Here is a 20,882-nt window from a genome sequence, read left to right on the forward strand (position 1 = left end):
GAGGAGAGGGAAGCTCTTACCAGCCCTCGGCTCGCAGTGAGGTTCTGCAGAGCTCCAGCACAAGCTTCCAGGGTGGCATCCTTCTTGCTCTGATCCATCAGGGACAGGTAGGTGCGGATGGCATCTGAGTGGTAGAGCCAGCTGGGGCCTTTGGGTTTGAAATCCTCCTCAGGAAGGGGAACCCCATACTCATCATTCTGCAAAGACATGAGAAACAGGGAGTTCAGATCCTGCTCTTCCTTTGCAGCCCCTGCCTGGGGCTGAATATCACATTCCCAATCCCTCTGTGGCACATCCTACCTCCATTTTCCCACTCCTGCTGTTGAAGCAGCCTGTGAGAGTTTTGTCCATGTAAACGCTCCGGGCCATGTGGTTGAGCTGGGTGTATTTGTTGGGAACTTCAGCATCCAGGCGGTAGGAGAGGTTGTGCAGGATGCAGATGCAGTTCTCCACAGACTGCATCACCCCCAGAAGACAAATGCAAACATTACATTAGGCAGAAAACTACGGAGCAGCACCAGAGAGGACATGGACTGGGCCATAATTAGCTTTTTAGCACCACAGATGCTCTTTAGCCTTGTTCAGGGAGCAAGGGATGGGAGGGAAGGAGCTGGAATAGATGTGAAGGAAGGATATCAGTGAGCTGCTGACCCAGAAAACATTGGGAGGTCTCACTTGCCACAGACAAGTTGGCAAACAGGAAAAGAGAGTGTGAGAGTGGTTGGATCAAACCATGAAATTCCGAATCTTGAAATGCCCCTCTCACCCAGAGGTAACTTCCAATGACCCTCTCTGAGTCATCACTACAGATCAGGTGACACTTTTTACCAAGAACAGGCTTTAGGCCTCCTTTCCCTGGATGCCGGACTGCCCAATGTGAAGAGCAAAGGAGAATTTTGGGTGGATACCCATAACTAACACTAGAACTTGTGGTTACATTTCCAAAGAGCTGTGTTTTGTATGTGCTGCTGGAAAGGGGCGTCCTGCAAAAGCAATCCCAAAAAGAGGGTTTTCTCAATCCAGAGAGAATTCAAAATAACTTTGGTAACTTTGAGGGTTACGTCTGAAAGGTGTCTACAACACTTTTTTGTCCAAGGCAAATGCTGCTCACACACAGCCATCAATCACAGTCAGGGGACTGGCAAAGAGATGCCAACTCCTGGCTTCCTGCTGAGCATGGTACTAAGCTGGGGATGAGTCCTGCTGGATGGCAAGATGTGAGGGTAAAGAGCAAGAGATGGATATGAGGATGCTGGAAGGAAAGGGGATGGGGAAGGGGAAGGGGAAATATTCTGGGGACTCAGAAGCCAAAGTATTCTACCATTCATCTGTTTTTGTTAAAAGAAAATTTTAAAGCCCAACTCTACTTCTGGCCCAGAGGCCCAAAGACTTACAACTCTCCAACAGATCCCACTGAGGCTTGGAAGGACAAGAGCAGCCAGAGAGTCCAGCCACCTCTTGTGTTTGTTGGAAAGGGATTTTGAAGCATTCCCAGGGTTGCAATTGCTAACTGTGGGGCTGGACAGCCCAGGGCAGCAGCTGGTACCTTGTCATCAGGGCGGCTGGAGGCCACACAGTTCTGGGTGTAAGTCATGACAGAGTCGATCAGGCCAGGGTAATTCCTCATGGTCTGGCGCCCCATGTCTGCAGAGCTCAGGTTCCTGAGAAGCCATCGAGGAGCACGGCAGGGGACAAAGAGGAAAGAGGGTGAGTTGGGCTCTGTTCTGGCTATGGTTGTCACTGAATCCAGGGATTTTTTGGCAGGTTCAGCAAGGCTGAAGAACTGCTCCTGTTCTGGAGGCCTTTGGTGGGACTGCACCAGTGCACAGCTCTCTTGCTGCTCTTTGGGACTGATTTCACCTGGAACACGTTGTGCAAGGAGCTCTACATAGAAGACACCTTCCTAGGGGCAGTCACCAGCAGGAGGTTGCCTCAGAGGCTCTGCATGTGCCACTACACAGACACTGTCTCCTGAGTAGAGTTTCCAAAGGGAAGACTGGCTAAAGACTATCTGGGCTTGTTGTGATCATCAGGAAGGTGCACAGGGTTGTAAGCACAGACAGACCCAGGGTCAGCAGCAACATCTGTGTGGGAAATGGGCTGGAAATGCTGGAGACCAGCAATGGCTCTTGCCAGAGGGACTGACCCATCTGTGAGGTCAAAATGGGTTCCTGGACACCGGCAGCTGTCAGGACAGGGGAGTTTTTGCAGTAACAGGATACGGATTTTGTTGTTCTGGTTTTTTTTTTTTTTATCCCCTATTTTATTGCCTTATAGCTTGCAAATGAAAAACAAAGAGAGGTTGGCAGTGGTTGTGAGATATTCACTGCAGGCGTTCCAGAACTGGATCTGATGTTCACTGTGATTTGCAGCCTCCTCATTAACATGGATTCATCTGCAATCCAGAAATGCTTGAGCAGCAATGGCTCGGGCCCAGGGCAAACCCAGGGCTGTTCTCATCCCTGTGTTCTGATGTGGCAGGGCAGTGACTCAGAGTAGTCCTGGCTCAGCCCTTGGAGCAGGGGCTCTGGATCCAACTCCCAACTTCCCTTACTCTTCCTGCTCCCCAGTCCTGCTCCCTCAGTCCTCTGGAGCTCTCTTGCTGACCTGCAGCTGCCAGTCTTCCTTGGGATCTTGGGCACTGCTGCCACAGGCTGGGATCAGTTTCAGAAGGTAGAGCCTACCTCCAGTTAAACTCCACAGGGTTTTTACAAGCTGTTGTCATTGTCTTTCCCTCATTTTAATGGGATATTTTATGGTGCTGGTAGGCTGGGATGGCCTTAAAGCAGAGCAGCTCATACCCACCATATCCCACACATCCCGAGTCGCAGCTGCTCGGGGAGCTGCCTTCCAGGACAGGCAAGGAGGGAGCAGCACTCCCTATCTCCCAGACACAGTTCCCAGCCACAGAAGCTGATGGTATCAGGTCTCCAAAGGCCCTGCCATGATCAGCCTCTCGTTTCATAAGCAGCTCCAGCTCCTGCGAGCTGCATGTCTGGGAAGGGCGCGGCTGGCGCTGCCTCCCTCGGGGAGAGCTTCCCTTGATGAAAGCACCTCATTATACAGGGCAGGTTTTTTGCTCCACTTGTTCCCATTGAGACAAGGAGCTCATATCCAAGTGGAGGAGGAAAGTAGGAGAAACAGCAAGTCAGGGCGAAGATCCTCTACAAAAGGACTCTGGTTTCCCGTGAACAAAATAAACTACTCTGGGCTCAGTCTGCACCTCCTGTTTCGTAGCTGAGTCTCCAGATGAAATGAGCCAGGAAAAGTCCAGGACAATGGGACTGTTCTGTACTAAAACATTTATCAAAAGAAGTGGAAAATGCTTGTTTTCCCCACATACAGAATTCTTCTTTTTGTCACCTAAACCCTAAATCAGTTTGTTTTCTCTGGAAGCCTCAAAACTCTAAAGGCAAAGTCTGTCCAGTTTCCTGGTCTGAGCTAAACACTGATGAGTTTCATTAGTGCACAAAACAACATCCTTTTTTTTTTGAGAAGAAACTCAGTAAGAACAAAATTATTAAAATAAAAAGCTACTAGAAAAGTATTTTACATGCAATTTTTTTCTGCACCTTCTCTTAGTCAAGAAAACTTTCTCAAGGAGATTTTTTCATTAACGCAATTGTAAAGAGCATGAATTCAGCTCATTGTAAGAAGATTTAGATGGCTTTAGCTTTTGCCCACAGACACAAGCTACAGTCAGTCCCTGCCTGGTGACTCACCTCAAACATCCTGTGGCATTGAAGAACACTTCTGGGTCGATAATTTCTCGTGTCCTGTTGCAGCTGCCATCAGACCAGCCCGAGAAAGGGATGATAACACAGTCTGTCAGCACAGGCAGAGCCTCCTGTATCAACTCTTCTTTTAGTTCATCAGTGGAGGAGAGGTTCCAGAGCAGTCCTAGGAAGGGCATGGGACACAAGCTCAAGCACAAGGTCATATGCATTAGGAACTTTGTTTAGCTTGGGTGATTCCAGCACCAAAATCCTTCTTCCCTTCACCACTCTGAGCTGAGAGTGCAGAGGCTGCCTGAAACCTTGGTCCCTGTCCATCCCTATGGGAGACAGGCAGGATGGGTCCACATGGAGGTGGACATTTAAGCATCCTTCCTCCTCCCAAAATTGCTGTTTATTGCTATTAGGTTGCAGGCGACAGCATCTCTCCAGGGATCTTGGAAAGGCTTGCACATAAAACTTGGGGCACAGCTGAGGCTGACCTGCACCAAAAAACTCCATCAACTCCTCAGACAAAGGTGAGGCACCAAGGAGAGACCTCAGCCAATCCTACTAGGGCTGGCAGCTCCCTTGGCCATCCCTGGGAACAGAACTGGGGCCAGGGCGCAGGGAGGAGTGGGAATGGCAGGGTGACCATAACTGGGAGGGGACCTGGGGCAGGTGCTTCCTCAACAGGCACTGAGGAATCCTTATGGAACATGGAAGGGCCAGGACCTCCTCTGCTTTCTGATTTAGGTCACCCTTTGGTGCAAGAGAAGCAGAAGACTCCCTCTCTGTGCTAGGGCAGCACCAGGGCTGCAGACCCCAGGCAAGGCAAACCTCTTGGCTGAGCAGACTTGGGGTACCTGTGAGCTGTTTCTGAATTTCAGTGTTCCCTGTCCTGCGGAGGAGGCTCACACACTCCCTGATCCCGTTCTGCCGCCGGGTTTCCATCTTGTTGGTGGGGTTCTTGAACACCAGGTTCCGGAGGGCTCCGGCTGCCGCCCGCTGCACGTTCTGGTTCTGGCTACGGAGCAGCTCCACGAGCTTGGCAATGCCCCCCAGCCGATAGACCTGGACATGGGAGAGACATGGGACAGACACGGGACATGAGCATGGAGCACCAGGAGAGACATGGGACAGACACGGGACATGAGCATGGAGCACCAGGAGAGACATGGGACAGACACGGGACATGAGCATGGAGCACCAGGAGAGACATGGGACAGACACAGGACATGAACATGGAGCACCAGGAGAGACATGGGACAGATATGGGACATGAGCATGGAGCACCAGGAGAGACATGGGACAGATATGGGACATGAGCATGGAGCACCAGGAGAGACATGGGACAGATACGGCACATGAGCACAGAGAACTAGGAGAGACACAGGACAGACAGGGGACATGAGCACAGAGCACTGGGAGAGACACGGGACAGACACAGGCCATCAGCACAGAGCACAGGACACTGCTGGGACAGGGACACCCAGAACTGCCCCAGCAGTGCCAGGGGTCAGACAGACCATCCTGGGGGAGCTGAAGAAGCAGAGCTGCCAGGGAACGAGGGCCAGAGATGACAAGTCTGGTTCAGGCTGTGGGTCACAAGCACAGAGTTCCTGGACTGGAGGTCGGAGCCAAAAGCTCAAACTGCAGGAGTGACTGTCTGTGAGTAATGGCCATAGACAGAGTTCTCTGCTGATGGAAATGTGCTCCTGCAAACTTTCAGCTTGGTGCACAGTCTGCACCAAGTGGAAATGCAGCCTTGCCTATGCGCAGAGGCCATTTATAGCAATCTAATGACATGCTGTGGTCATTTATCTGCACCCTGAGATCACAGGCTGAGCTCAGAGGGATGGTCACGGCCAGTGTCACCACCCTCGAGGTCAACCGCAGGCAGTGGAGGGAGCCCTGCCCTGCAGGACACCACACACGGCACAGGGAGCTTTGAAGGCGGATCCCTGCAGCTGAGCTCTCCAACCGCTGAGCGCTGCCGCTGTGGGATGGGCTCTGCAGCGGCCCTGATCCCGCCCGGAGCCCGTCCTGCCACAAACGCCCCTCGGCTGACGGCTGCTGACAATGGACAATGAACGAGCACCTCTTGGGAGGGAAGGAAAACAAGCGTGTGCTGGGATGAGTCACCGACCTGCTCTGGCACGTCATCCTGGGAAGGATGGGACGGCCCAGTGCTCAGAGAGGGTTTGCAACGGTAACAAAGGGTGTGGCCACCCCACAATGGGCCACCTGAACGTGGGCTGGGCACCTGCACTCATCCAGGCACAGCCAGGGTGCAGGGGCGCAGCCCCACACCGGGCCAGCGCTTCCAGCTCCACTGCTGTGCCTGGACAGGGAAAGCCACTTCTAAAGGGTTGGCAAGTCAGTAAATCCAGGGTGGGGATAAACTTTAGTGACATCCTTGCCACAGCAGATCCATCCTTCAGTATACTTCCTTTGCTGCATGTTGGCAAAGGAATTGAGGAGTAAGATCATCAGAAAAATGGCCTGTGCTATCAGAATGGCATCTCTGTGGTCATGTATCACAGAATCACAGAGGGGTTTGGGTGGGAAAGGACCTTAAAACTTATCCTATCCCACCCCCTGCCATGGGCAGGGTCATGTTCCACTATCCCAGGGTGCTCCAAGTGCCACCCAACCTGCCTTGGACACTTCCAGGATGGGGGAGCCAGCATTATGGATGTGCAAAATTATCTTTGTACATGATCACTAATTAGCCCATTGGCTCAGGTGGCTGAAACAGTCTGGAAAAGGGCTGTGAAAAAGGCTAGCAAAGGGCTGCAGGGTCACTGGCCAATGCCCAGCAAAGTTCACAGTGGGATTTAAAGCAGCTTTGTCTGGCTCTGACTCTGTAGCTCCTAGATAGGGAAAGATTGATGTGGAACTGGGTGCAGTTGCCCCCAGGAGAGAACAATGGATGGCAGCTTCCACACTGTCAAACCCCATCACCCTGTGCCAAAACAACTCGTGGTGAAAACAGGAACAATCTCCCTGCTACCCAGAAACTATTCCAGGCATTAAATCCTGACCAACTGCTGCTGTGAGAAAGTGGCCATCAATAGCTGAAAAATCTACTTTAGTAATACCTGAACCTGATGAAAGAGGTACAAAGCACCCTCATGAAAATCAAGGGAACCTATGGATCCTTGGCACTAAGGAAAACCAGTCCCATCCCTCTCTCATGCCATCAGCCCCGGTGTGGCACTGGAGGAGGCTGCTCACCTCTTGCTTGGCAGACTCATCCTGGAAGCAGGTGTGCTGCAGGTAGTAAGCCCCCATGGCCTGGTACTTGTCATCAGAGGAGCACAGGAGCTGGATGGCCTTCTGGATGGTCATGGTGCCAGCATCAATCTCATCACCACAGATCCTGTGTCAAAGACAAATACAGAACTGGGTGAGTGCTCAGCCAAGACAGCTATGTCAGCACTGGGAGTTCTTGGGAAGGCATCAATGATAAAATATTATCACATTGAGACACAGACCACAGACTGCACTTCTAGTTGATTTCTCTGTCTCAAAAGAAGAGATGGTAAAAGATGGAAAAGACACAGTGAAGAGCACTAAGGGTAATAAATTCCAGATCCAGTCTATCCACAAGCAAAGGAGACAGAAAATGAAAGAAGCTGGGTTGAGGTGGTGGATGTCTGATAATGCCCAAAGTGGAAGTTTAATGAACAGAGACCCAGCTCATTGTTCCCCAAATAAAGGAGTGAGTGGACAGGAGTGAAACCATCTGCCAGGGGATGAGGACAAGGTAACACAGGAAGGTGGTTTTCCCACAGCATGGGATTCTTTGATGTGAGAGGTGGTGGAAGCAGAAATGTGAGCGCAGTTGATGGTCTTGGGAAGTTCAAGCAGATCCCTCAGGAAAAGGCTTGTCAGGAGTGATGGGACAAATAGGCAGTGTATGAAATGCTAATAATAGCTCTGAGACACCCTGCTCTCAGGGGATGTTCACCCTGACTGGCTCCAAGCTCGTATAAAAGCTGACCACTGTCATCTTCCCTGTTAGAGGTAAAGAATGTGCCTGCAACTCAAGAGGAAGGATATGAATTCCTCTGGCTTGTAGCAGGACTGGAGCCTCAGGAGAAATACAAACACCTGGAGGTTCTGCCACTTGTTTAGAAACGTGAAGGTCCTGCTCTTTTTGGCTTGTTCTTATTCAGTACCATCTGTGATGTTTTAACCACTTAAAATTAGAAAAGGGTCCAAACTTTCAGAGGGTCTGAACTGTAAAGCTTGTTTGTGCTTCCAGTTATAGAAATTAATGTAATTGAAGGTTCCTGTCTCCTCTCAGCACCCTTGCAGCTGAATCCTGCAGAGGCTGCATGGGGATCTCAGCTCATGGCAGTGGTGGCTGCATTAATTTGCAAAGTCCAGGACTGAGGAGAGTCAAAGCCAAACTCCTGCTTGGAGTCAGCAGTGACAGGATACAAATGAGAAAGGCTTCATTAGCAGTGTATGGAAGCCAAAAGTGTGAGGGCTTTCCCAGGCCATTGAAGTTGTGGCTGTGCCTGGGTGACAATGCTCCCTGGGACTGATGGGGAGTTTCACCTGGAGGTCAGGAAATCAGTCCCTGACTGAACCACATTTATTTACACAAATTTTTGCTACATGTCATACCAGGAGTGAGACTGTAGAGGGGCAGCTCATCTTCAGACAATGCCACAGACCAACAGAACAGTGATTTTTAATAAGTTCTTTAAATGAACCATTACACTTAAAGTGTTAAATTTCACCACAAGACAGTAGCACTTCCAGGCATGGGATGGACAGAGTTGCTTTGACTGTGCCCAAGGAATGTAAAGAATAAAGGTCTGGAAAGGACATGTGGTCACCACCAGCAGCACTTACACTGAGATAAAACATTTATCCTTATGAATCTAAGGGCTCCCCTCCACACAGCACAGAGCAGGGAATAATATGCACAATTCCACAGGGAATTTCACACAAATGGTAGCATGAAGGACTCTGGTGTCCACTGCCCTCACTGGCATAAAGTTACACTCAGCCTGCATCACTCAATCAAGCACCTGTGGAGTCAGTGGAAAGAAATCAGTGCTTCCAAAAACCACCTTGCTTTTGTGTCTTGGACGTTTTTCCTAGGAAAGGAAGCCCTGCCCTCTGGAGACACCTCTGCCTCTCTTGGTATGCAGGAATGAAAGACAACAGTCTGGGGTTGGACCTTAAGCATTCCATGTCTAAGGCTGGGTAAACCTCATTCCACTTTTATTTCTACACTGCAATAAAACATCACTTCCTCATAAGACTTTTCATCAGTTTGAACCTCTATCAAAACCTGGCTCCAAGGAACTTATATTAAACTTGCAACAAGGAGACACAAAACTGGAAAGACTAAGTAACCTAGAAATTATGGATCCCCAGAAACCCTTGGGTTGGATCCAGAATGTGATTTTTTTCTCAGGTTTTTTTCATGCTCCTGAGATGACTGAGCTGAGAACTGATGGATCCTGCACCAGGGAGGGGCTTTTCCTTTGGGAATTGGGAGCTGGACTGGAGGTATGGGAAGAGAGGCAGACTGGTAAAAATACCAGGTCAGTGGCCATGTAATCATAGTGATCTATTTTGCTTTATAATTATTGAATCAAATGCACTTTTTCTGAGACAGAAGGATGTCCACTTGGTCCAGCTGCTCAAGGAAGGCAATTTTCTTCACATCCACCCCACAGAGGGACAAACCCTCCTTCAGCTGGGAAAAACTGGGGATGCAGGTGCAGTTCTGTGGGACAAAATGGGGAAGGTTCCCTTTTCCCTGCTGTTTCCTCAGCAGAAATTCACAGCAGGTCAGCAGTGAGGCTCAGTCACACTGCCCAGGAAGCAGCATGGATTTCTCCTACCTGAGAATAAAATCACCCTGACAAAGTCCAGCAAAGGGGAGACTGTTCCTCAGCCAGTCAGGGATATTCCTGACCAGATCCACACTGTGGGAACAACAACCTGCTTCAAGACAAACTCTTGGACTGAGCCATCTCCAGCCTGGGCAATGTCACTGGTAGGAAGAGCCCCAAAGGTTCTTCTTCCACAAGAAAGAAGCAGACTAGGAAGAGGCCTCAGCTAGAAATTATTCAATGAAGACAAAGAAGATCAGATTCTGGAATGGAAGGCAAACAAATACTGAAGAGGATCAGTATCAGAGAAAGGCAGCTTCCCTCACGTTTCATGAGCAGATTGTTTTGTGTTAATTCCCATCTAAGTTTCTGTCCTGCTTGTTAGGGCTACAGGTCCCAAGAGAGGAGGAATTAACAAGTTCCATTGTTCATAAATAAAATCAGAGTAGAGACTCTCAAAACAGTGATCAGCACATCCCAGCAATCTATCCCAAATAAAAACAACCCAAAATGAAGGTGCCTCTCATTGTACTCGGTTCTGCTTTTACTAGCCCTGAAGAATTAATGTTTTGATATTGATCAGCTGTAATTATCCCAAAAGACAAGAGATAGATCAGAAAACACCCTCAGCACCTTTCCTGACTATTTTAACAACTCCTGTCCTTCCCTCTGTTTGTAGTACTGCCAGAGAAGCTGAGCTCAGGAGGGAATGGTTGTTGGGGACACTGTCCCTGAGCTTCAGGCACAGCACAGAGACTGCAGCAGCTCAGCCAGGGCCAGGTCAGTGTCCCCAGAGCCAAATGCGGCACTAAGAAATCCCAGAGGGTTGTCCCAGTCTGTACTGCCCCCTGCACAGCTGCCAGCTGAGGCATCCGAGACTTCTGACAGAGCAACTCTGAGATGTTATGGACTCCCAGGTGCCTGGAGAGACACTCACATGGTCTCTAATGAGGTGTTTCAGTCTCCTCCACACTCAGAGACTCCAAAGGGAAGAGCATCCACATCTCCCAATGGGGCCAAAGGTAAGTGTGGGTTTGCAGGTGGCCATTAAAGGCTCCTGATCCAGATCAGCAAACCCTCAGCCAAGGACTGTCTGTAGACACCAGCTCCCCATTCCACGCTCCCAAAGGAGAAAACTCCCCTCTCCAGAGGTGGGATGAGTCTGGGCTCTCAGCCACGTCTCCAGCTCAGACATCTGGGGCTCCCTGAGAACAGCAAGAGGTGTTGGCTTTGTTAGGGAGTAACTCAGGGACCTGTCTCTGAATTCAGCCCCATTGGCACTGGGCACCTCAGCTCAGAGAGAGGCATATCCTGAAGTGGTATGACCAGCTCAGACCACTGCAGGGCCACTGACACCACGGCTACCACCTTGCCCTGTCTGTGCCATGAGGCCCCTGAAGCACCAAGTACAACAGCTCTAAGCAGAACTAATACAATGTCAGTCCTTGGTGGACACAGATTTCTTGTACCTCAGGTTCCAGTTGGAGGGGCACAAAGACTCCAAATTTCCTGGGAGAATTAAACATCCCACTGTTTGTTACTATTTCTTACCATTGCTCCCTGATGACCAAGCAGGATGCAGAAACTTTTATCCTGAGTGGGCATAAATGGTATCAATAACATCAATAACATTGCAACATGTAATGTTATAACCTGTCTTAGCCAAAAGCTGCCTGCTCAGGGTGCTACCCTGTCACCTGGAGCATGCTGTGAGTGCCACCAAGCAGAGGAAATGGTTAGAAGAGGACAGATGCGGGTGGTCTCCACCAGCTGCTGAAATCACCAGTGCTGCAGCTTCTAGGGTGAAATACTGCAGCTCTGGGGGATCTCACAAGAGATCAGGAAGGAGAAGGGTTCTGTGGAGAACAGGAAGTCCTGGACACCAAGAAAATTCCTCCAGCTCTACCACACTCCAGAGAGCTGCATTTTGTCAAAACACAAGTGCTGCTCATTGAGAGCAGCCTTTGGGCAGGAGCCACTGGAACACCCGGAATGTCTGAGCCCAGGCCAGAGATGCTGAGCTTGGAAATGTTGATCCAGATATGACATAATGATTACCAAGGCTCAGGTTTCTGAGTGAAGAGAAGTACGTCTGGAATCTCAGAATCACTGAGGTTGGAAAAGACCTCTGAGACCATTGGGTCCACCTGTGACCAGTCCTCACCTTGTCACACAGCCCAGAGCACTCAGTGCCACATCCAAGGTGTTCCTTGGGCACCTCTAGTGATGGGGACTCCCCCACCTCCCTGGGCAGCCCCTTCCAATGCTAAACAACCCCTTCTGTGAAGAAATTTTTTATGGAAGAAATGGAACGGATATGAGAATGCTCCTCTCTGCTCACTGAGGCAGGATCATGACAACAGGGCTGGTGGAGGAGAATAAACTGCACGGGGAGTTTTAAATAGTGTTCAACCTCCTGATCCAGCAAACAGTGCAGAACTCAGATTTCATCACCAGGACCAACAGCATGGGGTGATTAAACCCCTATGTCATGATTTACTTTATAAGGGAATCTCAGAATGGCTTTTCCTGACAAACAGTTCAGTGTTACACGGCTTAGCAGGCAATTAGAAGAAAGGGGCTTTGGTCAGAGCTGCTGCTGTAAGAGGGAGGACTCTGAGGGTTATCAGTTATCAGAGACAACTCCTCCCTGTCTCACACAGCCAAAGCCAGTTCAATAAATGGCAGCAATCACATAATCAAGAAGAGTTGTGGAAATTAAATAACTTTGTCACCAAATGCAGAGGGATTGCTCAGCACAGATAGTTTGACAGTTATTGCACACAGAATTTTGATACTTGCACACCATTCTTGCCACCTGAGAATACTCGGTGACCCATTTTTTTCTCTCACAGATCCACAGCAGAGGATGACTGAGAAGCACCATTCTGGAGCCATCCATGGGCATTACAGAATTTTGTATCACAGACAGACCCAGTGGAGCACAGGTCCCACTGCAATCCCTCTCATAGCAATGGAAATCACCCCATGGATCACCTCAGAAAGCATGGAAAGCATCCACCCCTCCGCTACGTCTTGCAGGCTGTTGGCAAACCTGCAGACAAGACATCCAACAGATCCCAAAACAGGAGATCTGAACACAGAAAATTGAAAAAAAAAACTGAACACAGAATTCTCCATGTCACAAAGGCACAAACTGCACCTGGAGAATGACCAGAATGGAAGGACAGAGCCCCAAACTGGGAACTGGCAGCAGCTGTGACCCAGCTGAGCCCTGTCCCTGCATGTGCAGGTTAATAATGGGGTACCTACAAGCAAAGCTCTCCTTACACAACATCGGGGGAGCCAAGGGAAGATTGAAATCTCTAGGTGGAGAATCCTCCAGACACAACAGCCCCACATAGCAAGGAGAGCCCAGACATGTTCCTGACCCACCTTAGAAGCCCCTCCCCAACAAGAGCACACTGAGAACAAGGCCAACAGTGCCCTGCAAGACGCTTCTGAGGGCTAAGAGTCATCCAAAAGAGCCATTTTTCCAAAAAGGACAACTTTGTATGTCTCCAAAGCTTTAAGGACAGCTGCTCTCAACCTCCTCCCCTCTGAGCACAACTCCTGTAGCAGATGCCCCCTGCACCAGCCTAGCTCTGCAGAGCTTCAGGCAGAGCAGGGGCTGTGCCACAGCCACATCAGATTCACCCAGGGGACACAGCCCCAGCTGAGCCCACAGCTTGAAGCCCAACTTGGAGCCTGAGGTTTCCACAGCAGAACCAGTTCTGCCAGATGAGCCGTGCCCCAAGCCAAGAGCGTGTAAATGGAGCCACTCCCTAACCAAGAGCAACCAGAGCTGGAGAGGATCCCTCTCAAAACAGCAGCTCTCTTCTCAGAAAATGCCATCATTCTCCAAGTGACCTCTCCAAAGCCATGACCAAGCCCCTGGCCGTGGCTTTGGCCAGAGCCTGCCACGACTAATTGCTCCAAAGCTGTCTTCCCTAGGAGAAGGCAGCTGCAGCCCTGAGTTCAGGCATTCTGCCATCCTCCCCACCACACTTTTCTGCTCTTCAATGAGAAATTCCCTAGGACAGATCACTTCCAGTTTGTGTAACATCTCTGGATCTTGTTCCAGAGGATTTACAGAGCTGCTGACAGCAGAAAGCCAAGGCCACCAGTGCTCTGGGCTGGCCGGGGCCAATTTGGCATGTGTCAAACCCGGAGTAACTGGGCACATGGGCAGCCAAGGGCTCATGATAACATTCTAATGGGGCAGTGATATTTCTTGGCATCCATGCTCTGGGACATACCCTTCTACTCAAGCCCAAAGGAGGGAGGCTTAGCTAGAGTAAGCTGGGACATTCAGATGTGGAAAAGGGCACAGTGTGGCTTAGGCTGCTGAAAGGGAAGGGGATTTTCTCAGTATCTCCATCCTTCCTTGGGGCAACAACTCAACAGTTTCAGACCTTTGCAGGGAGTTCTGACAAAGTCTATGAGCCCTGATAAACAGTCTCACACACATCCTGCAGTGGGAAATTTCTCCTTGGGACCAGGAACCACCAGGAATGAGTTTGGGAGCTCTTACTGTTTGTGTGACAAAATTCCCCATCAGGGAGTTGTGAGAGCTGGTGCAGAGCACGTCCTGTGTGATGGTGATGCAGCACAGGAAGTGCAGAAGCCCTGGGAACTCTTGTGGAAGCTGCATCCCCTCCTTCTCCAGCTTTCACTGCAGTGTTTTGCAGCTCAAAACATGCAAACCATGGTCTCCCAAGGCTTCCAAGACTATAGTTTGTGCTGACCAAGTCTCTCCCAAGACTGCAACAGAACATGCTCCAGAGCTGGAGGTAGCACAGGGCATTGGGGCAGTGTTCAGTCACCGCCCAAACCAGGTGATTGCCAGTGGAAACTCTGCTGCATTCACAGGTACATCCTTGGGAGGGTCTGAGCTCACTGCTGTGTTTTACACGCCCTGTGCTTGTAGGCAACATCTACAAGAAGGGATCTGACGCTCAAACATGATGGACCCTCCTCCACCCTTATATATTTCCTGTCCCAAATGGGACTGCATGCTCTGGACAGGAAAGAATTGAACAGCTTCCACTGGCTCCTCTTTCCTGGTTAGTCAGATTATTCCAATTAGGATATTTATTTCAATTTATGACTCAGGTTTTTTCTGGAACCAAAATCAGACCTTTTGGGCAAATTAAGCAGGGGCTGGGTGGAGAGAAGAGAGGGAAACACTACTACTTAGCAGGCTCTCAGCTCTGCTCTGATTCAGACCCTCAGGAAGCGACTCCTTCCAAGACAGGTTTTTTTGGGGTAAGTTTTCTGCCAGGCTGAAGCAGCAGGACAGCCAGGAGGGACACCCTGACTGCACACCAGGCCTTCTGCTCTTCACCTCTCCATCCTCATATCATTGTGGGTTAAGGCCACCACAGTCACCGAGGGATTGTGTTGCTCAGTATCACAGAGCTACAGCAGAGATATTTGCACTGAGCCAGTCCTATCAGCTCCCCTCCACAGCCCAGGAAATGAAATAAAGCCCTTAAGAGTGACTCATCTGACCCACTTTGCTGCAGGATGCGCTGGTGAGGGCTCTCCAGCAGCTCAGGTGCCCGGCTCTGGTGGGCAGAGCTCCCTCAGCGTCAGAGCACTTACTTGGAGCCAGACTGGGCCTGTCCATAGACCCCGTCCTGCTTGCAGCTCATCACAGGCTGGGCATAGACCACGTCGGGCTTGTTGCTCGAGGGGCAGGACAGGGCCCGCGCCGGCACCTTCTTGCTGGTCCTGCTGGTTCCCTGCTGGGTGCTGCAGCTGCTGTAGATGCTCTGGCGGTTGAGGGTGGCCTTGTGCTCGGCGCGGCCGCCGCCGTGGGCCTTGCGCAGGGTGCCGCGGGGCGGCTCGCAGTAGAGGTCGGGCTCGCTGCGGCTGCTCTTGATGTTCTGCACGAAGCAGTAGTCGCTGCCGGCGCGGGGGCTGCACAGCGCCTTGCTGTGCGCCCGGCTGGCCCAGCCCTCCATCTGGCTGTAGGAGCTGTAGCGCCGGCTCTCCACGTCCCGCTTCAGCGTCCCGTTGTAGAGCTGCCGAATACAAACAGCGTTAGGGCTGAGCTGAGCTGGGCACGGCCAGGCTGCCCCTTACCCTCGCCTGGGCCTCCCAAGAGTTTTTGTGCCCAAAATTGATGGGAGGTTTGTCGGAATCCGGGACATCCCTCTGGCTGCCCCTTACCGCTTTCCTGGGCCTCTCAAGCGTTTTCGCGCCCAAAACTGATGGGAGGTTTGTCGGAATCCGGGACATCCCTCTGGCTGCCCCTTACCGCTCTCCTGGGCCTCCCAAGCGTTTTCGTGCCCAAAACTGATGGGAAGTTTGTCGGGATCCAGGACATCCCTCTGGCTGCCCTGGATGGCTCGAGCCCCTGACAGGGGGCTCAGAGACCTTGGCACAGAGCCCAAGACCCCTGTGCCTTTGATTTTGACCCATGGAAAAAATTACCAACCTTATATGAGGAATTACCATGAAATTTTAAGTAGAATGATAGTTAGTTTGTCACAGGGTGAAAAGTAGAATTTTGGGGTTTTTAGAATGGGGGCTCAGGGTCCCAAGCTGAAGGAATTTGGGCATGCCTTGTCCCTCCTTCTCCTTCTTCCTAGCCTCCATCTTCTGGGTGATGGTGACACTTTTGGATTGGATTAGAGTAGGAACACACTGTCTAACATAGGTGGTAGGTATTGGAAAATAATTGTAAATAAAGTACAGCTGGTTTTTAGTATAAAAACACAACACCGCCCTCAAGGGGGGCAGGGTGCCCCTGACTGACCTGCTGAAGGACCTCAGCAGGCCAGGGAAAAAATGTTATAGATAACAGAAAATAAACAAAAACCAGAACAGAAAAATCCTGACTCCTTCTTCGGTTGCCAGGCTGAGAAAAGAGACTCTCTGAGACATCTCAGGGTTGCCAGGAGCACAGAGACCCCTGAGAGAGGTTATCCAATGTGCAGCCCTTACAAAGGAGCCAACCCCCACCTGGGTATCAGGGACACTGAGGGATCAGGATGTGGGATCCAGGAGCTTTAATTAGAACAGAAAGCTGAAACGTGACCCTGGCAATAGAGAAAGTGCTTTATTCCCAACACACAGGGTCTAACCCACCCTGTAACTACAGAAGTCACTGCATATCTCTCACCATCATGGAGCTTGATACCCCATTCTGACATTCCAGCAGTCCCTGCACTTATTTTTAATTTCCTTATGCTCTTTTCTTCCCCTCCCATCTATTAGTTCCTTAGAAAGGGAGTAAAGGGAGTGAAAAATGAGTAAGAAGGGATTCTTGAATCTTGTTTCTTGTGCCAAGAAACAAGTGGAGACAATGAATATCTGCTTATGAGTTACAAGGCGTGTAGTATCTGCTCAGATAATGGGATGCTCCGGGAACAATGGGGAATATGCAATAAAAACTGAGATGACTAAGACAGGAAGTAAAAAAGAAAGGATAAAAGATGGTAAAATAAACCATCTACAATTAGCAAAACAAAAAATGGCTTTAGCTGCCCTGCTGTCAGTTCAAAATGTCTTCACCACTTCATCAGAAGTCCTCCAGATTTGCATCAAGTTTGCCACACCAGGATTGAATTCAATTTTCTTCTGCAATGTTAAACCTTTGGGATGTCACTGCTGGCTTGTGGGAGCCTGCAGGGTTATGTCCAAATGCAGGACAACTCATTCAGGTGTGTACTTCAGAAGGAAAACAAATTAAACTGTTTTAGGGCTGTTTGCCTCATGACACTGAGTTTGTGCTCTGCATCCCCTCAGCAGTCTGGCAAGGAGATCTCCAAGACATACAGCAAATAGGGACAAATAGAACTAAGGAATAAAAGTGCCTTCCCCATCTCCCTTTGATTATCCCAGGAAAGCTCCTCCATGGTCTCCTGTTGGATCAAAGTGGTTTTTCCTCATCCAACTCTAAGCAGTGGCACTTGAGATGCTGCTTTCTGCAAAGGCCACCCAAGGGTCCCTTTGGCTCAGAGAGAAAACTCAACACTGGGTCCTAATAATTTCCTTGGAATTGTGAAAAGCCTGTGCCTGGTGTAATAGTTCATGTCACTGAAAAAAAAATTCCATATTTCCTAACCTAGAAACAGTCTGTGATGGAGAAATAGGAATCCTCTGCTGGCTCACCCTGAGTCCCTCAGCTCTGCCCTAACTCCATCCCAGCCCCAGCACACTCAGCATCATTCCTGTCACCAACACTCTGCAGAATTGTCATTATGTTAATTAATTAAGCCAAATATTTCCATTAACCAACGGATCTTCACGAATGCAGGGAATCCTCTTGTCTGTGTCCCAGAGAGCTGCAGAGGTAACAGCTGAAGCCCTTCCCAAGGGGCTCCCTGCCACCACCCGGGTGGGACTAAACCCTTTAGTCCAGCTCTGCTGATGCCCAGATCACTGTTTTTGAGTAGTTTTCAGACTTTCAGATGTCCATCTAAACAGGTGAATTGTGGCAAGGGGGACAAAAGGGGAGGAGCTTCTCTCTGTGCTTTCTCCAGAGAACACAGAACTAACCTGGTGCTGAGTGGGGTAGGGGCAGGTTTGGAGCCTCCCGCAGAACTCCCTGCAGAGCTCACGGGGTTGGGAAGGACAGGTTGCAGGTGAAAACAAGAGCCGGGGTGAGGCACATCACAGTGGAATGTGATGAGTCTTGGGGGCTCTCTGGCAGTGGGACAAGCCCTCTGCTGCCCAGGATAAAATCCAGGATGGCCACATACACAGGCTCTCTCCATCCCAGGTTTGCTCGGGATGCAGCAGACACACAACAACAGCAAAGTGACCTTCCATGAAGTCATGATTTACCACAGATGTCCTTGTGAGGTGATATCATCCTCATTTCAATTTATTTTCCTGGGTTCAGAAACCCTGGGGACAGTGAGGGATGGACAGGGCTGCAGTGGGAAGGTGCAGGGTGGACTTTGTGCTCAGTGGAGCTGCTGGCAGCAGCCACAGGACACGGAGCAGCTTGTCAGATGTGAGCCCTGCTGGTTTTCTTTATGAGTCAGTTTAAGCTGGGATTATTCTATAGGGCTGTCAGAAGCTTGGCAGAGCTGTGGAGCCCCTGGGCATCTGCTGAAACCAACTCAGGAAGCCTGGAAGAGGAACTCGTTGTTTATCTAAAGCTGGGATTTGCTCTGCAGTGCTCTCACTGAGGGGAGGGGGGAGTCTCTGTTTACTGAGACAGAATCATGGCTTCTCGATTTCCTGCTGGGTTTTAGAGTGGCCGTAGCATTGTCCTCCTCCTTGGCAGCCCCAAGACGGTGAAGCTGTTTGCAAAGACACCTTTCTGCAGCACAGGAGCCCTGGCTGCAAGTCCAAGCAGGTCCCGGCAGGGCGGGGGAGCCTTTTGCAAACTCATGGGAAAATCGTTCCCGTGTGATGTGAAGCTCATTACCAAAGGCAGTCCAGGACTTTTATTGCTGATTCTACCAGATGCTTGGCTGAGCCCATTTTAATCTCTTTCAAGTGGCACGGACCTAATTGGTATCTCAGAATTCCTTTTTGCAGCAGGAGCCTGATCCAACGGCTCCAGATCGATGAGGATTCTCCTGCCAGCTCCAATGGACCTCAGACCTTGAGCCTATGAATCCCTGCACGACCGGGGCTGGCCTGATCACTTCCTGTTCCTGGCAAAACTTCCCCACACTAAAACCTAAATCCCTGTGTTGTATGCTGACCCAGCTAAGTCAGGGACTGTCACTTCTAGCACTAGAGCAAATGTGGCCAAGGGAATGGAATTCCCTGCAGCCATCAGTGAGAGAGGATGCCCAGCAAGGAAGAAGGGAAGCACTCTGTGTTTGCAGAGATGCCATCTCTGAGGGGGAAGGTGTCACACAGTCTGTGGTTTAAAGAGCCGCCTGACAACAGCTCCCAACTTCTGCTGATGCCACTCAGGCTGCAGGAAGCTCTCCCTTTGCAGAAGAGCAGCAGCGAAAGGAAAGAATCAATCTCTGGCCTTCAGACCTCATCAGTGCCCAGATTTCCTAATGTTGGGAACTGCATCTGCCCACTGCCCACGGGTGTGTGCATGGTGTGCCATCCACACCTCTGCCCTTTAGGAGCGTGGGGAAATGCTGGGAAAGACCAGGAAGTCCCTCACAGCGGGGTGGAGACAGAAGGCAGTGATTCCCTCTGCACTGCAGGATCTTTTGAAGGGCTCAGGCTGTCACTGAGGCTTCTCCCCACAGGAGCTGAGAAGTCGGGACAGCTTGGAAGATGTCTCCTGCCATCACACAACTCCTTGGATTGCCAAGGAGCAGCCCAGAAAATCATCCATGTCGTGGGCTCATCCCCCAGTGCGGGCTGCAGGGAGGGAGAGGATTCTCCCATCTACTCTGCTCTTGTGACACCCCACCTGGAATACTCTGCACAGTTCTGGTGCTCCCATCATGAGGACATGGAAGTGTTGGAGCAAGTCCAGAAGAAGCCACCAAGCTGAAAAGGGGACTGGAGCAATTCCCCAGTGGAGACAGGCTGGGACTGTTCAGCCTGGAGAAAAGAAGGTTGTGTGGAGACCTCACAGCACCTTCCAAGATCTGAAGGGGCTACAGGGAAGATAGAGAGGGATCTTTCATCAGCAACTGGAGTGACAAGACAAGGGGAATGGCTTCAAACTGCCAGAGGGCAGCGTTAGATGGGATTTTGGGGAGAAATTCTTCCCTGTGAAGGTAGGGAGATCCTGGCACAGGCTGCCCAGAGAAGCTGTGGCTGCCCCATCCTGGAAGTGCTCAAGGCCAGGTTGGATAGGGCTTGGAGCAACCTGGGATGCTGGAAAGTGTCTCTGCCTATGGCAGGGGGTGCAATGAGATGATCTCTAGGCTCCCTTCCAACCCAAACCTTTCTGCGACCCTATGATCCCATGATCCTGATTCCAGCCATTCCATCAGGCCCTGGCAGTCCCCTGTCTTTAGGCTTTAGGATGCAGGAGGATGCTCAGGTGCAGCCAGGCCACCTGACATTCTTAATTTTAGCATGAACTTCTCCTCCCCACTGTGAAATGAGTGTGTCTGTGTGAGGCCAGGCCTTGGGAGCTGTTCATTCACAGTCAGACAGGGAAGGTAGGGAGGAAGGAAAGGCACTGGAGATGAGCACTGGCAGCACTGCTGCTCCTGTCAGGCCCAGAAAGGAAGTGCTTCCCTCCCTGGCAGCAGCACAGACCTGCCTTTAGATTAATGAGCATTTGTGGTTCTCCAGTTCTCAGCCTGCAGTATGTTCTTGGAACAACAACTGGATTATCCAACACATGAGACAGGTAAATAAACAACTTTAACCTCTTATTTCAGCTGGAATAAAAGTGGTTCCAGAG

The 20,882-nt window shown here is 50.5% G+C and overlaps 1 protein-coding gene across 1 annotated transcript in view; it reads right to left on the bottom strand.

The window, feature by feature from the left end:
* The window catches only part of PKP1 (plakophilin 1), a gene marked incomplete at both ends in the record, with an annotated part of 44,423 nt that overhangs the window by 9,426 nt on the left and 14,115 nt on the right, over positions 1-20,882 (bottom strand). Inside the window, 7 exons of the mRNA XM_084220750.1 lie at positions 21-197; positions 301-456; positions 1,547-1,661; positions 3,723-3,900; positions 4,580-4,787; positions 6,954-7,098; positions 15,188-15,609. Of these exons, the coding sequence (XP_084076876.1) occupies positions 21-197; positions 301-456; positions 1,547-1,661; positions 3,723-3,900; positions 4,580-4,787; positions 6,954-7,098; positions 15,188-15,609 (1,401 nt within the window). The remainder of the gene's footprint in view (positions 1-20; positions 198-300; positions 457-1,546; positions 1,662-3,722; positions 3,901-4,579; positions 4,788-6,953; positions 7,099-15,187; positions 15,610-20,882) is intronic.

Source organism: Fringilla coelebs (assembly GCF_963513975.1).
Source record: "Fringilla coelebs genome assembly, chromosome: 23".
Taxonomy (NCBI): domain Eukaryota; kingdom Metazoa; phylum Chordata; class Aves; order Passeriformes; family Fringillidae; genus Fringilla; species Fringilla coelebs.